This window comes from Macaca thibetana, chromosome 2 (assembly GCF_024542745.1).
Source record: "Macaca thibetana thibetana isolate TM-01 chromosome 2, ASM2454274v1, whole genome shotgun sequence".
In the NCBI taxonomy this organism is placed as follows: Eukaryota; Metazoa; Chordata; class Mammalia; order Primates; family Cercopithecidae; genus Macaca; species Macaca thibetana.
The window spans coordinates 19,949,514-19,966,684 of record NC_065579.1 but is presented as its reverse complement, the minus strand read 5'-3'; the positions used below and the strand labels follow the sequence as shown (position 1 = coordinate 19,966,684).

At 40.0% G+C, this 17,171-nt stretch overlaps 1 protein-coding gene across 6 annotated transcripts in view; it reads left to right on the top strand.

The window, feature by feature from the left end:
- The first annotated feature begins 4,733 nt into the window (after positions 1 to 4,733).
- Positions 4,734 to 17,171, top strand: part of CMC1 (C-X9-C motif containing 1) — an 86,970-nt gene continuing 74,532 nt past the window's right edge. For 2 of the 6 annotated variants that reach the window (XM_050779527.1, XM_050779528.1), the window contains exon 1: positions 13,091 to 13,310. In XM_050779527.1, coding sequence (XP_050635484.1) covers positions 13,292 to 13,310 — 19 coding nt within the window. In that variant the 5' untranslated portion in view covers positions 13,091 to 13,291. Of the gene's footprint in view, positions 4,859 to 13,090; positions 13,311 to 16,543; positions 17,143 to 17,171 lie in introns of those variants that run through there. The other 4 variants (XM_050779526.1, XM_050779529.1, XM_050779530.1 and 1 more) reach the window with 4 other exon arrangements.

Genomic DNA, 17,171 nt, shown 5'->3' with positions numbered 1-17,171 from the left:
TTTGACGTGGTGTGGTTAAGAAGGTGCTTTATGGTCTGGCAGAGATTTGAAATCTGTTAATTAGGAGAGCACCAAATAGTTTTCTCTCAACATGTTTTTAGTTGTTGAAGCACTATTTTGTATTTTGAAAAAAATTTCTCATATCTTTCATTTCAACTTTTTCTATTTCTTACATAATTGGACACAAATGGCAGCCTAAGTTTAAGAACAGGAGTTCAGGAGGCCCTGGAGAGCTCTGCAGTCCTGCCTAGGATAGATTCCCCTAAATCTTTGTGTCTTTATAATAAGCCCTGGAAATCTATTTGTTACACATGAAGTTATGTCCCCTGCCTTAAAGCTCACATGTTGAAACTATAACCCTCAGTGTGACTGTGTTTGGAGATAGAGCCTGAAAAAAGGCAACTAAGGTTAGATAATGTCGTAAGGGCAGGACTTTAATTCAGTAGGACTGGTGTCATTAAAAGAAGAGGAAGAGACACCAGATCTCTCTCTCTCTCTGTCTCCCTCTCTCTTTTCCTGTGTGCACACAGAGAAGAGTCCATCTCAGAAGATAGTAAGAAGGTGACCCTATAAGCCAGGAAGAGAGGCCTCACCAGAAACTAACCCTGATGACATCTTGACCTTGGACTTCTAGTCTCCAGAAATGTGAGCACATAAATGTCTGTTGTTCAAGCCACCCAGCCTGTGGTATTTTGCTATGGCAGCCTGAGCTGATTAATTATTACAGTAAAAAGAACATGGCCTCTGAACCAAACAGATGTGACTTTAAATCCTAGCTCTGTCATTCATTAGTTGTATCTTTGTGTCCCAGTTTCCTTATTGTTAATATAGACAATGAGGATAATATTGCCTCCTATGGTCATTTACTTATTCAACAAGTATTTATTGAGTGCTTTTTATGTACCAGGTACTCAACAAATAATTGCTATGCTCTTGAGGCTACAATGGCAATCAAGAAGAAAAATAATCCTTTCCTTCCTGGAACTTATGATATAGAAAGAAACGGATGACAATGAATGAATCTCACAAATTTATGTTAGTTTGTAAGTATAATCAGTGCTACAGTTTCTAATAAAAAAGCATGGCTCCTCCAAGGCCATGCCCCCTTCTTAGGGCAGCCTTCTATCAATGATCGGTTAATGCAGTAGTACAAAGTCCAGCTCCCTGGCTCCAATTCAGGACAATTCTGAAGGGCCATCCCAGCTTCAAAGCTTTCTGTGGAGTTGGCTTAGTTCTTATTATGACTGTACCACAGCTCAAATTCTCCCTCTCCCTAATGCTGTTTCTTTCCCTTCTTTTCCGTAAGTATTAGCTTTCGAAAAGTAGAGCGCTCCCTAACAAATTTCCATGTGCTAATCTTCACCTCAGAGTGTGCTTCCCAGGGGTTGACCTGGAATAGCAGGTTCATATGGAATATATGTAAACCTGATCTGCAACCAAGAATGGGAAATGAAGATTCTTCAGCTAAACCTGAGAGTGTATTGGATATGGGCTCCCTCCCACAGCCCATTCCTCATCTGATTGCCCACAAACCAGAAGCCAGCAGCCACAGAACCAGGATAGACAGGCAGGTGACACTGTTCATTGTCCTGACACAGACCGGTCACATATCCTGTTTTGAGCCTTTGGTCCAGTGGTCAGATGTGCAGAAACAAAGTCTCAATCTGGAAAAGATGAAAATATCATGTGTACCCTCACCTTATCCATTTAGAATTTGTGTCAGTTGAAAAGACCAGGATACATTCACAGAAATAGGCAGGAAGATGGACAGAATAAATAGTCTAGAAACAGGCCCAAGATGAGAGAAAGAACTGAAAAGAAAATGGTATCTATTTTTCTAGTGGATATTTTTCTAGTAAATATATCTAGAAAATAGTGTAAAAAATTGGTTAGTTATTTGGAAAAAAAAATTAAGGTAGATATTCAATTCTCACCATAAATAAAATGAAATAAAGATAAGAAAAGAAGGTAGATGTAAAATAGAAATCTATTTCTTTTTTTAATTTGTGGGGCTTTTTAAAATGCTGCTTTAAATTCTGGGATATATGTACAGAAAGTACAGTTTTGTTACATAGGTATACGTGTGCCATGGTGGTGTGCTGCACCTATCAACCCGTCATCTTGGTTTTAAGCCCCGCGTGCATTAGGTATCTGTCCTAATGCTCTCCCTCCCCTTACCCTAGAAATCTATTAAAAAAAAAAAAAACAACACAAGAAAATATTGGGGACAGGATGGGTTATCTCTCTCTAAGAATTAACCAAATCAAAATAACAAAGGAAAATACTCTATATGTCTATAAGTCTGTCAAATTAGTATAAGTAAAAGAAAAACAATTACAAAGAAGTAACGCTACAAAAAGGATAGAAAAAGACAATACCCTTGACATAGAAAGACAATACATAAATCAGTAAAAAAATAGTAATAGTATAAATTACAATGGGAAAGAATATAGACGTTTCACAGAAGGCCAATTAAAGGGCTAGTAAATACACAAAAATGTTTATCAGCACTAATAAAAAGTTAAAAGTTGTAACAATATGCCTCTTTGTAGCAATCAAAAATATTTAGGATAACATTACCTATTGCTAAAAATTTATCCATAGTAATTAGCAAAATAATTTTACTCCTACGAATTATCCTTCAGAAATAAACAGAGCTAGAGATAAATGCTTTATTTTTAGAATATTTATCTCCGTGTTAATTTTGAAAGAAAATTTAGAAATAACCTAAAACTTCAATAATAAGTAAAAAGTGAAATAAATTTTGGTATCTATATACAGCTTTGATGAAGACTTTAATTTTTTCTAAGCTTCTAATAATACAAATAAAAGGAAGTATGTATAGATATATTCAGTGTATGTTTTATATGATTGATAATGATTCAAGCATAATCAAATGAATGATTATTTCCCCTTAATCTTTGCTTTTAAGTCCCCAGAAATCAACACCTTTATAAATTTATCCCGCAGATATTTGGTGAGTGGCTTTTATGTCTTAGGCACTGGGAGAAATGCTAGGTGAGGGGGCTTTGGCATTTGTGAGTCTTTGGGTCTCTAGCTTACTGGCCACCATATGATATGGAGCTGAACTATATATATAGAACCATATCCAGAGAAATTGTCACTGTCACACCTGCAGTAGCATAACACATGGGTCTTCAAAGAAAGAAGGCCTGGCATGAGTGTTGAGAGCTGAAGCATTAAGAACTAAGGGATTTTCAGCCAGAGAAGGCAAAAGCAAAGAAGAGCAGATTACAACAGGCAAAGAATAGGCAAATAGTAATATGGGGTAATCCTGGTAAAGTAGTAGGCTGCTTCCTGTGCTTGGATTTTCATGTATTCTCATCCAGTTCTGTTGCTTGTATGATCTTATTCTATGGGCAATGAGAGAACCATTGCAGGTCTTTGTATGAATTATGACAATGTTTTTGAGTAGCAAGAGGCAGGAACCAACTGAAACAAAACATGGGAAACAACGAGCAAGTGTTCTTTTAGACTAGATTGCATGCAGGTTGATTGTCTTGGAATATAATCCCAGGAAGCAGGAGCGAGGAAGAGGGAAGAGGAAAAGAGGGAAGGACAGAAAGACAATACATGAATGTATCATTAAGTTTCCTACTTCACAGGTGACTGGTGCAGTTTACCATGAGACCTTTGCAGGAATCTTTAAAATGTGTTTCAAGACTGTCTGCCTAGGGAATTAAAAAATGAAACACATTTATCCATTGGATTCCATTCACTATTAATCAAGGTAGTCCCGCCGCCATTAACTTCCCCTGCACTTCTAGATTGTATATGAACGACTACTGAGAGGGTCCCTGTGCATGATCCATGGTGTAGTGTCAGAGAAGCAAGTGAGAAGTACAACGCTGAGGCAAGGTGCTATCAAGTTGCACCTACATGAAGAAGGTTGAAGGAAGCTTGAAAAGAACTTGCCCCACTTATAAGAGTTGGGGCCAAGAGTATTTGAAGTGGTACACAAGAGGTGTCCTATATATGTCTGTTGTGGCTCAACGAAGAGCAAAGACACAGAAAGGCAGATATAGAGCTGAGCCTCACAGAAACTGCAACTGGAAACACAAAATTCTTCTGGACTTTCTCAGTCTTGAGTCTCTATATCTCTTTGGTTGGGCTTCACCCTTTTTCTCTCCCTATAGGTAGCTTTCACTACATGGCAAAAACTAGTCTCTTAATGACTTCTGCACATTTTGCATTTAACAATTGCAGACTCAGAATACAAACTGACATGCTTAGACTCACATCTATAATTTCTAGGACACAGTTTCATCAGCCTTTCATAGACCAGGTATCCATTTTTGGACCATGAATATGGGTAAAGATAGATGGCATGTAAGGACATGAGGACACTGGTAGAAGCCATATAATAAAGCAGGGGAAGAACAGAAGAGCAAGATGCCAACCGGACAATACCAGAAATGTGTATCTCATGTCCTGAGTTAAGGAAACATCTCTTAAAGCATATAGAACCTGAAAGTACCTACAGCAAATAACCAGAAAAGACAAAAATAGTGTCAGAATTAAGGCAGGAGTTAGGGACAAGGAAAAGAACAAAAATGGTATTAATAAAGAATAATTGATGGGCCATGTGACCCACTTTAGTTTTACATGGTGCCCTTACATTTTCCATTAACAGGAATTTGTGCAACAAGCATTTATGATGTCACATCCTGTGAGAAATGTAGGGGATTACCATAGCACATAAGACACAATCTTTCTCCTCAAAATGCAGATAGTCATGTGACTTAGCAACAAACAGTAATACCCTATTTTTATAGGATATCTTTCATCTACACCTTGAAATCCCTGGCTCCATGACACAGAATCAGATTAATAGAAGGTAACATTAACACTCTTCTTTACTGAAGGTCAAGGCCTGAGTTCTTTGGGATGTTTTCATTTGGACTTAATGCTCCATGTCCAACTGGTAAAGATACCAGAATCAGTGATGTGGGATTGTTTTGTTTGAGCATAGCACTTGGAAGAAAGCATTGAAACTTGATAGCAATACTCAACATTATATTTTTTTTCTTGTATCTCGTTTGGCTCCAAATAGTAGTGAATAATCTAGCTATTTTAACCCTATTCACAGGGCATGACAGTAATCCCACACCTATTCTACATGGTAAAAGCTTTGCCAATGAGGACTCCATTTGCCTTTCTCTTGTTGAAAATCTAATTATTCTTTAAGACCTACTTCAAACATAAGCATGTATATAAAGTCTTGTGAAAGTCAAATTAATTTCTCCATTCTTTGGGCTCCCATATCATCACCTATCAGTTGAATTGTAATTATTTTTTCATATGTTTTTCTCTCTCCCTCTAGACTTTGAGTTCCTTAAAGGCAGAAACCTCATCTTACTGATCTTTATTTTCCCAGGGTTAAATATCCCAGTGCATGGCATATAGAAAGTTCTCTGATCTGAAGGAGGAATGGTGCTGAATTAAGACATTTGTCCTTTTTCAGATTAGCAGGGTGGAGATACTTGGTGTTAAGTCACTTAAGTTTTCATAACTTTGTTTCCTCCAAATGAGCAAAAGATCTCTGACATGTTTTCAGTGCAGTTGACCCACTAACTGGTATGCCACTGATGTTTCAGGCTTGGTGTACAACAAAAAGCAGTCCCGTGTTTTGTTCATCAGTTCCTATGAGAAATTCTACAGAGAATCATAGCACCCACACAAAGCCAAAATAGGAGAAATCCAACATAAGTCCTATCATAGTATTATTATTACTTTTAAAAATTATTTCTTTTCTAGGAATAGAGCCTCTGACCCCAGAGAATATTGTGGTCTGTCTCAAAGGAGGCCATGCAGAAAACCATACACAGTAAAAACAAAACATAAAATATAGAAAGCCTTCTGCAGAGGTGAGAGGTGATATTTCACACTTTTTTTTTCTCACCTGATAAATGATAGGGCACACTGCTAAATCTCCTTTGTTCATTTGAAGGTTGTTTCACATAATACTGATTTAAATCCATTGTTGTCTAGATTTCAGTCCTGAAGGCAGAGTAGCTCTGAATAAAAATTTTTAAAAACTACATATCACGTAATAATAGTTTGAAAGAACAGTTTTTCAAAAGTGAAAATAGAGAGGATAATCATCATAGTAATAATAGCTACAGTTTAAGAATCGCCTACTAGCCGGGCGCGGTGGCTCACGCCTGTAATCCCAGCACTTTGGGAGGCCGAGGCGGGTGGATCACAAGGTCAGGAGATCAAGACCATCCTGGTGAACACAGTGAAACCCCATTTCTACTAAAAATGTAAAAAAATTAGCCGTGCGTGGTGGTGGGTGCCTGTAGTCCCAACTACTCGAGAGGCTAAGGCAGGAGAATGGCATGAACCCGGGAGGCGGAGGTTGCAGTGAGCCGAGGTCCCCCACTGCACTCCAACCTGGGTGACAGAGCCAGACTTTGTCTCAAAAAAAAAAAAAAAAAAAAAAAGGAATGGCCTACTGTGTGCTGGACACCACTGTCAGTGTTTGTAATAGTGCATTGTTAAGGCTCAAATCAATCATGCAGAGGTAGGTTATATTTTTACAGATGAAATAATTGAGGCTCAGGAGGATAAACAATTTCCCAAATGTTACATTAAAAGTAGCAGAGCAGTTATGTCTATATATACAACAACATGAATGAATCTCATAGCCATGAAGTTGAGCAAAAAAAGTCAGATAGGAAAGACTATGCACTGTATAGTTACATTTATATAAAGATCAAAAACAGGCAAAACTAATCAATGCTCAGAAAAGTTATGAGAGTAGTTACTTTTGTGGAGAGATGTTTTACTAAGAGGAGATAAAAAGGAACCTTCTGGATGACTAGAAATGTTCTATATTTTGACAGAACATTATTTGGGGTGGTAGTTCAAAGTGTATAAACATGTAAATACTCACTTAGCTGCACAAAGATTTGTAGTCTTTACTGTATGTAAGTTACATCTCAGTTTAAAAAGTTAAGTAAAGTAGGGGAGAAAAATGAGTTTAGCTCTGTGTATTGGGCCATTCTCACATTGCTCTAAAGAAATACAAAGACTGGATAATTTATACCAAAAAGAAGTGTAATTGGCTCACAGTTCTGTAGGTTGGACAGGAAGCATGACGCTGGTATCTGCCTGGCTTCTGGGGAGGCTTCAGGAAACTTACAATCATGGTGGAAGGTGAAGGAGGAGCAGGCATGTCACATGGCTGGAACAGGAGTGGGAGAGAAAGGAGGGGCCACACACTTTTAAACAGATCTCACAAGATCTCATTCACTATCGCAAGGACAGTACCAAGAGGATGGTGCTAAACCGTTCATGAGAAATCTGCTCCCATGATCCAATCACCTCCCAACAGGCCCCACCTCAAATATAAGGGATTACATTCAGCATGAGATTTGGGTGAGTACATACATCCAAACTATATCACTCTGTCTAGTTCCAGTGGTCCTAGTGATACCTAGATACTTTATCTGCAATTAGTTTCAAGTTTTTATATTAACTACAAACTCTTACCCATTTTTCCAGGATAGCCGAAAGAAGTCTTTACAGATAATTTAATAAACAACTGTATGTAAGTTAATGTAGCAGAAATTGCAGATTACAAGGAGGTTGGTTATGAAAAGTTGATATAGTAATCTGGGACTAAGTTTATAGTTTTGTGAACCTTGCTAAAAGAAGGGGTTTGAATTTTATTTATATAGGGAACTACTGAGGATGTATATATGTATGCATTTGTTTCAACTGGCAAGTTAGATAGTATATATTTATAGTATACATTATGATGTTTTAAAATACATATTGTAGAATGACAAAATAAAGCTATTTAACATATGCATTACTCCACATACTTACCATTTTTTTTGTAATGGGAATACTTAAAATCTATTAGAGAGCGGCAATTTTCAAATAGATAATATATTGTTACTAACTGAAGTGATCATGATGTACAGTAGATCTCTTGAACTTATTCCTCCTGTCTAACTGAAATTTTCTATTTTTTTTTAATTAACATTTCCCCAAGGTCCCCAAACCCCTATCTTCTGGTTACTGCCATTTTACTCTCTGTTTCTATAAGTTTGACTTTTTCACACTGCACCTGTAAATAAGATCATGCGGTATTTTTCTTTCTGTGCCAGGCTTATTTCACAGAAGAGTCTTTCAAAATTGAAGGACACATAATATCCTTCAGATTCATCCATGTTGTTGCAAATGACAGATTTTCTCTTTTTAGAGCTGAACAGTATTCCATTGTGTGTATATATACCATGTTTTCTTTATCCATTCGTCTATTGATGGACACTGAGGTTGATTTCATATCTTGGCTATTGTGAATTATGCTGCAATAAAACATGGGAGTGCAGATATCTCTTTAGCATGTTGATTTCATATCCTTTGAATATATACCCAGTAGTGGGACTGCTGGATCATATGGTAGTTCTGTTCTTAAGTTTCTGGGGAGCCTCCAGACTGTTTTCCATAATGGCTGTACTAATTTACATTTCCATCAGCAGTGTCTAAGTGTTCTCTTTTCTCTATATTGTCACTAATGCTTTATTATCTTCCTGTATTTCTGCTATTCTAACAGATCTTAAGTGATACCTCATTGTGATTTTAATTTGAATTTCCCCGATGATTAATGATGTTGAACATATTTTCACATACTTATCATTTATATGTCTCCTTTTGAGAAATGCCTATTAAGGTCCTTTGCCCATTTTTAAATTGTTTTTTTTTTTTTTCTTGCTATGCAGTTGTTTGAATTCCTTATATATTTTGGATGTCAGCTCCTCATCATTTGTATGGTTTGCAAATATATTCTCCCATTCTATAGGTTGTCTCTTACTGGGAATTTTATATAAGAAATTTTAGAATCATATTTGCTGTTGTGGGTGAAATGGATTAGAGAGAATAAGCGGGAGGAAGAAATGCCTAGGAACAGAGAGGCAATTCAGAACTATTACAATAATATCAGCAAAAATGGGCAGATCTTGGACTAAGAGTTATGACTCTGATTGGCAGATGAAATAAAGATATATTAAGGAAGGAGAACTGACTAGATGTTTTGATCAATCAGATGTAGAGAATGAGGGACAGTCAGGAGCTGATTGAAGTGAATAGGTGAACTGAGTCAGATTAAAACAGGCCCTATTCAACAGCCAGGAAAACAGGGACAAAGTATTTTATTCTGGTGAGAGGCTAACACTAGTCAGGTTCTCAGGGCTCTAGTGAAGTGATTTGGGATTCAGGGAATAATTGTAGTCCTTGTAAAAAATCTCAATGCTTTTATCAGTTGAACTGTATCTCCCAAAATTCTTGTGTTGAAGTCCTAGCCCCTAGCACCTCAGAATGTGACTGAATTTGGAGATAGGGTTTTAAAAGAGGTAGTTTAGACAAAATGAGGCCATTAAGATATTCATTAGAGTGGGTCCCAATCCAGCATGGCTGGTGTCCTTACAAGAAGACATTAGGACACACAGCTACACAGAGGGAAGACCATGTGAAGACACAGGAGAAGATGCCATATACAAATCAAGAAGAGAGGCCTCGGGAGAAGCAACTCTGCCAACATTTTTGATCTGAGACTTCTAGCCTGCAATTGTGAGAAAATATTTCTGTTGTTTAAGCTACCCAGACTGTGGCACTTCATTATGACAACCCTAGCAAATACTACAAATGTCAACATGGACCTAAGTCCTTTTAAACCAGAGAAGGCACAAGCCATGTGAACTGGGTGCTAAATAATACAGCTCAGAAAGTAGGCAGGGCCACCAGGGACCCTTGGTTAGTGATCTTCTGGCCAAGAAGTACTTCTCAATCCTATCCTCTGGTAGAGATGGGGCGTCTAATATTCTTTCAAGTTTGATTCTTATTGACTCAAGTTTGATTCTTATTGACTCAAGTTTGAAATCTCATTGACTTCAAGTTTGATTCTTATCTGTAGCAGAGCCAAGCTACAGATGAAAAGCCTTTAATTCTGATGCTAAGAAGAGGCAGAAGCAAGCAGGTGCTGACTGACAATCTCAATTTCAAAAAATAACTAACTGCATATCAACATATAGCATAAACGAATGTTAGATCCAGTCGGAATTGACTCAAAAATAATTAAGATATTTGTTTCTACTTGCACATTCCTTTGCCTTCACATGCAAAGAGAAATTCACTGTGGTTCAACTGCTGTTATTACCCTGCATTACTGCAAATTTCTCTGAACTGATCTTTCTGTTTCATTATCGCCACTCTTAGCCCCCAATAATGAGGATCAAGGGCAGATCATTTTAGGCATGAATAGGCACATTGCCATGATTTTCTCATTTGTCTGTACACATTTGCCAAAAAAAGGAATTATCCAGATATCTTGACTCTTTGTCCTAGTCTCCTAAATCCAATTTCAAAGGGTAGATTCTTCCTTTGCAATTACTCTCACATCCATCCTTTTACATTTTTATATATCCCAGTTCCAGCTCTTTTCAGATCTTGCCTAAACCAGTACAATAGTCCCCTTACTTTTCTGCTTGACTTTTAGCTCTTTCCTCGCTACCTAAATTCATCCTGCACAAAACTTTTATAAAACACCTTTAGAAAATGTTGACCACAATGCTCTTTTCCTATATATTAACCTTCAACAGATTCTGGTTGCTTATTCAAACACATTCAAACACCTCTGTCTTTAAGACTGTGGGAATCTGGCCTTTTCTAGCCAATGCATAACTGCCCTAGCTTCCCAAATCCTCAAATGCATTGAAGTAGTTTCAAGCATTGCCCAGCACATGCCTGCCACACAGCCCGGTGCTTCCTGCCACACAGCCGGGTGCTTCCCACCCCTGTGCTTTTGTTCATTTGGTTCCATTCCTTAGCCTGCACTCTGCCATGCTCCACCATGCTCCTTCAAGAACAGTTCAAATCCCAGACGCTTTTGCTCTCATTTTTCTCCCAGCATGAGATGCCCTTTTTTCTGTCTACTCATTCTACCCATCTTTCAAGGCGAAGCATAACTTCTAACTTACCTTTGAAGTCTTTCCTAACCATTGCGGCATTCAATCCTTTGCGAAAGGCTTTTGTGGGGTCACCAGTTACCAGATGTTGTCTGAGCTCTAGGGATCACAATTGGGTAAGACACTGTTCCTAATTTCCAGGATGATATCCTCTCTTCTTTCCTTGAGCTCCTATTGCAGTTACGACCCAAAGAATTGCCTATTAATAATGCAATGCCTCAGGAAATTTCTTCTGTTTTTAATTGCCAATTACATTTGCTTAACTTAAAAAAATGACTTATCTTCCCTAGTTATAGATTGTAAAGACTCAGTTTCCCCCCAAATTATCTAGTTTAACATGGGAATAGAGAGATATATACTATATGTATCAGGCATTGGGCTGCTATTTTTGCTAGTGCTTCTCCTGGTGTGATACGTCTAACAGTTCACTCTATGGGGTACACAAAACCCATGATATTACAGATACTGTTGCTTAGGATAAGGCTAAAGTAAATAGCGCCTAGTTAACTGTTTTTAAAAAGTGAGTTGATTTAAAAACAAATGTTAAATAGTAATGTTTCCAGTGATAGCTCTGGCAAAAATGGTAGAAGTGGTCCTTTAATGTCTTTCAAAGGCGTTATATGATATCACATTCATTCCTCAGAACAGTCTTTCAAATTGGAAACCAAAGTCCAGAAAAATGATAGAACTTACTCAAGTCGCTAACAGATCAAACTTTCCCCCTTTACCATAATACCCTTTTGCATATAGAAAGATTTAGTTTAATACTTGAATATGGGTGTCTGACCCGTGTTTTAATACTCCATCTCCTCAAAAAGATTTGCTTTAGCTTTCTAAATCAAATCCTTCACCTTCAGAAGAATAAAAGAGGCACACCAGAGTCATTCTGGTGTATTTCTAAGCACATTTACAAAACATACAAGGAAAAGGACCTGATTCCCCGGCTGGGTGAGTGAAACGTTAATTCTTCACCTTGGCACCTCAACCTACAGCTGTAATAAGGGCCGTTATGCCCAAATAGGCCCTTAAACGGAAGACCTGCTAAGCAGAGACCCACTTTCCCAGCCCCGCTCAACTGCCTCAGCTTTTCTGCCAACTGACCAGGCGGAAGCAGCAGCAGGGGAGGAGGGACTGCAGGTAGGTGGGGAGGGGATCATTTTGAAAGCCCTAAATCCCTTGCAGGGAAGAAGCAGCTGCTCCTTGTTTTTCTAAACATCTGTCCCATCTGTCCCAGGCCACACCTCACCCTTTGGTGGCTCGAGCCAGTTAAACGTGAATTTGACAAGAAAGCCCTTCTGAAGGCTGGTTTGTGAGTGGAAATGAACCTAAGTGCCACCTAGAAAGTTTCTTCTACTGACAAGACGTTAGTAGGGGGTCTTCAGCGGGACGGCTATTACCTTCCTTCATTTTATTCTCACAAAACACAGCTTTTACTGATAGAGGCGGGATTTGTAACGTCACCCAAATCAGACTGTACGCCCTGGGGATATTACTTCACAACATAGAGGTACTTCTAGAGCCCACATTTTAACCCCTAGGAGAGCCACAGCCTAATTGGAAGGAGAAATAACGATATTGCACACACCATACCGCCTTTACGGTAGAACAAGCTGTGCACATCTAGTGCCTGTGGCGTTTATCACATTTTTCAGCGTGTGGCTTTTATTTGTCTCCTCTGCCACACTGCTCCTTGAGAACAGGGACGTTATTTTTATTGTTATTTTCCCCTCGTATTCAGAACCGTGGCTGGAACTTGGTAGGCATGAAATAGATATTTATGAATGAATGAACGTTAACGAAGAAAAGAAAAGGAACTGGATGATTCATTTGGTTCTCCGAAGGCGGGTGTGAGGGGCGGGGCTCGGACTTTGACCCAGTTACCGAGTGAGGCGCAGTCCCAAAGTCCTGCAGGTCGGCTCCAGTCACCGCAGACCCGGGTCTACAACCGGTGCTCAGGGCCTCCCGAAGCGAGGCTGCGCGCGTCCTGCACGGTCCCGCCCCGAAGGAGCGCAGCCACGCCCCCTTCTCTGGTCATTCCCTCTGCGAAGTCAGTTCCACTCTAGTTACAGGATTGGGGCGGGGCCGGCGGAGCGCAGGCGCAACGGGCGGCGGAAGTAGGAACCTGGGAAGGAAGAGAGAACGGGGCCTGGCTGTGCTATGCCAAGGGCCCACGTTTCTGTTGTGGGAAGCTCCAGGAGGTCGCACGTGCGTCCGAGCCCAAGCCCCTCCCCTTCACTCCCCTCCCCGCTTGCCCCGGAGCCGCCAAACGGCCGGCTTCTTCTCGGCCCGCCGAGATGGCGCTCGACCCCGCAGGTACCGGGGCGGGAAACGGGGTTTGCCGAGGGGCTTTGCCCTGGGTCTCACACCGCGGGCCGTGCGGGCTGGAGACCGACCTGGGAAAGGTGCAGAGCTTTGGGTGGCATTGCTTCCTCCAGCGTCTCCTCACGCTCGGCGTCTGCTTCACCCAGTCTTAGGTCATCTTCTCACTTGTTGGGGGTTATGGTTAGCTGAGGTTGCTTTTGTTGTCTAAACTCTCATGCATTGTGGTTTCTTACTTAACGCGACTCGTCTCTTCATTGTCACCCTCTTTTCGCCCCTTAAGGGCACAGACTCATTTAATGTATGGTGCAGACACTCTGGCCCCAGAAAAATTTTTATATTTGTTCTGGCGCACAGTTTTACATTTCTGTTTGGGAGTTCATGGACCCCGAGTTCATCCTTGTAACCCAACTTAAAAACACATTTCAAAGGATCCATCACTGTGGCAAGAGTCAGTTTCTTTGGGAAGGATCTTCAAAGTCTTGAATGTTGTTTTAATCTCCTTGCTTCCAACCACTTCCGTTTGCAGCAATAGTTTACGTCCCCTCGAATTCCCGTCCTTGTGAAAGGTGACCTGCAGTATCTTTGCTTTAGGCTATTCTTGCAAGGGAATAGATAACAGTTTTGGAGGGAATGGTATTTGGTCTAGTCCATTTCTTTCATTTTATGGATACAAAAAGTCAAAACATTGAGAGGTGAAATGGCGTCAAACTTGGGAGATTCAGAAATGGGAAATGCTCTTTCGGAGCCTTCAAGGAGCATGAAAAATATATGTAGCACAGAAATAATGTTTTAATTGAACACGTTATTACCATGCTAAGTGTTCTCTGTTATCCAACAGTATGTGATATGGTAGGTTCCTTTAGCTCCATTTTACAGATTAGGAAACCGAGGCGAAGAGCAGTTAAGTGACTAGTCCAGCAGGTAGTGGTAGATCAGGGAATACTCTAATTTGAAGCATAGAGGAGTTTTGGAACACAATGATCATGTTCATTTTGGACTAGGTGGTTATGAAACAGCAGTTGATCTGGGCTTTGAGGGATGGAATTTCCAGTGTTTGGAACTGGAGAAGAGCAGCTCCATGAGCAAAGGTTTAGATAATAAAGTGCACTGTGCGATGCTTGGTTTCAGGATGACTACTATGATTTCGTTCTTGAAGGTAGAAGGGGTAGGGTGTAAGTGAGGGGTGAGTAAGGAAGGTTCAGGTTTAGTCCCATATAATTTATGGTATTTCTTTTTTTCTTTTTTAATTTTTTTTATTTTAGTGGGACGGAGTCTCACTCTGTAGCCCAGGCTGGAGTGCAGTGGCGCGATCTCGTCTCACTGCAACCTCCGCCTGCTGGGTTCAAGTAATTCTCCCACCACAGCCTCCTGAGTAGCTGGGATTACAGGCACCCGCCACCACGCCCGGCTAATTTTTGTATTTTTAGTAGAGATGGGGTTTTGCCATGATGGCCAGGCTGGCCTGGAACTCCTGACCTCAAGTGATCCGCCTGCCTCGGCCTCCCAAAGTGCTGGGATTATAGGTATGAGCCACCACACCCAGCCTAATTATGGTATTTCTGAACTTGAAGTGACATATAAAGTCATCTCATATAGATGAGGAGATTGAGACTGAGAGAGGTTAAAGATTTCCATGTATCTATAATTTTTGAATTTAGACAAGGAAATTTGGGAGAAAAATCTTCATACTTGCTGTCTTCACTTGCTTACCTTCCAGTTACTCGTAAGCCACTCCAATCTTGTGTTGTACCCAAGGCTGCACAACTAGTTGCTGGTTGAATCAAGTCTGGTTAGAACCTAGGTAATTTCATTTCCAGTCCAGCGCTGTAGACCATGCCACCTTTTGAGTATTGATTAAACAAAGACTTGTTGAGTGTCTGGTATATGGCCCGTATTGTTCTGGGCCCTAGGGAACAGTAGTATATAGGACAAACAAAATCCCTGCTTCAATAAAGCTTATCTAGTGGTAGAAAAAGACAATTAACACCCCCTTCTCCTTCTACACAGACACGTGCGTGGGCACACACACACACACACATTTTTACAGATTGTGATAAACATGAAGAAAATAACGTCATGTGGTAGATGGTGAAGAGATTAGTCAGTGAAGAGCTTTATGAAGAAGTGTCATTTGAATTGGAATCTGAGGGATGAGAGGAAGCTAGGCAAAGTGTGCTAGGCCATCAAGTAGCAAATATTTAACTTGAATGTGGGTCAGAGTGTGGAGGGGATCCATAAGGAAATATACTAGGAAAGTGGGTGGTAGCTAAATGCCTAGATATTGCAGAGGCTGCAAGGCCTCAAAGGCTGGCTGTGATAATAAAACATTTGGATTATTTCTAATGTCATCAAACGCCTTTAGAATCTTTTAAAGAGGGCAGTAACATAATTTGTGTGTTTATTACCCTGACTACAGTGGTAGCATGCATTGTAGAGGGGTCAGGTAATAAGTGGCAGAAGGGAGACAGGTTAAGAGATGGGAGCAGTAGTCCAGGCCAAATATGTTTGTATCTTAGCCAAAGATGGTAATAGAAAGATGGACAGAAATATACAGCATCATGAGGAGAAATTGACAGGACCTGCTGTTGCATTGAATAAGGATGGTGAGAGAAAGGGAGGAAATAGCATCTGGGCACCGTGGCTCATGCCCATAATCCCAACGCTTTGGGAGGCCGAGGCAGGCGGATTGCATGAGCTCAGGAGTTCGAGACCACCTGGGCAACATGTTGAAAAATCGTCTCTACTAAAATACAAAAAAATTAGCCAGGCGTGGTGGTGCACACCTATAGTCCCAGCTACTCGGGAGGCTGAGGCATGAGAATTTGAGCCTGGAAGGCAGCGGTTGCAGTGAGCCGAGATTGCGCCACTGCGCTCCAGCTTGGGCCACAGAGTGAGACTTTGTCTCAAAAAAAAAAAAAAAAAAAAAAAAAAGGAAATAGGGATAATTCATCTCCAAACAAACAAACAAACAAAAACAAGAAAGGGGGGAAATAGGGATAATTCCAGTTTTTTTTACGTCAGCAGCTGGGTGGAAGGTCATGGTCGAATCTAACAATGTGATTATTGGAAACTTCATCAAAGGAAGGAATGGAAGCCATGGAAAGTAAAAAAGTGGAGTCAGCAAGTAGGAAGATTCTTTTTTCCCCCTAAATTGTTTTGTCTGTCTAAATTCCAGAATAAAGTGTATGGAAGCCAGTTTTTTTGTTTGTTTGTTTTGTTTTTTGTTTTGTTTTTAAATTTCGTGTTTATTTGGTTCGTACGTTGAAGCTTAGTTTCACATTTTGATGTTTTACTGCTTTGTACAGCCCACGATGGTATTTGCCCATATTGAGTAAATGACTAATAGATACACCAAATGAGGTTTGTTTAGCAAAATCTGTTTTCCTATTGGTGTATTTTGTATTTTCTGTGATCTTTATAGAAGCTTGATTTTCATTTGGCAGGAACTTTTAATTAACTTTGTAGGGTCTCTGTTTTCCTCAAGAAACTGTGAACCCAACGATGAAATGCAGGTTACAGGCTTACAGGTAGTTTTAGTTACACTGTTTTCCTTTTTGTTAATGTAGCAGTAATAACACTCTTTGCTTATTGCCACGTTCTGGACAAATTTTCAGACATGATTTTATTCTCAGATGATGGTCCATAGAAACCTGCACCTGATAAATCTGATTTTTCACTTTCTCTATCAACTAGAAGTAATTCCTTTCTCCCTTCTTTGACCTTTCCCCATTTTAGTTAGGTTCTCTTCCCTGTGTCAACATGGATTCCTTCTCTACTTATGCAGGATGGGGCATGGCAGCCTAAGGGAAGTTTCCTTAATCAGGTGTGTGTGTGTCCCTGTGTCCTTCTATT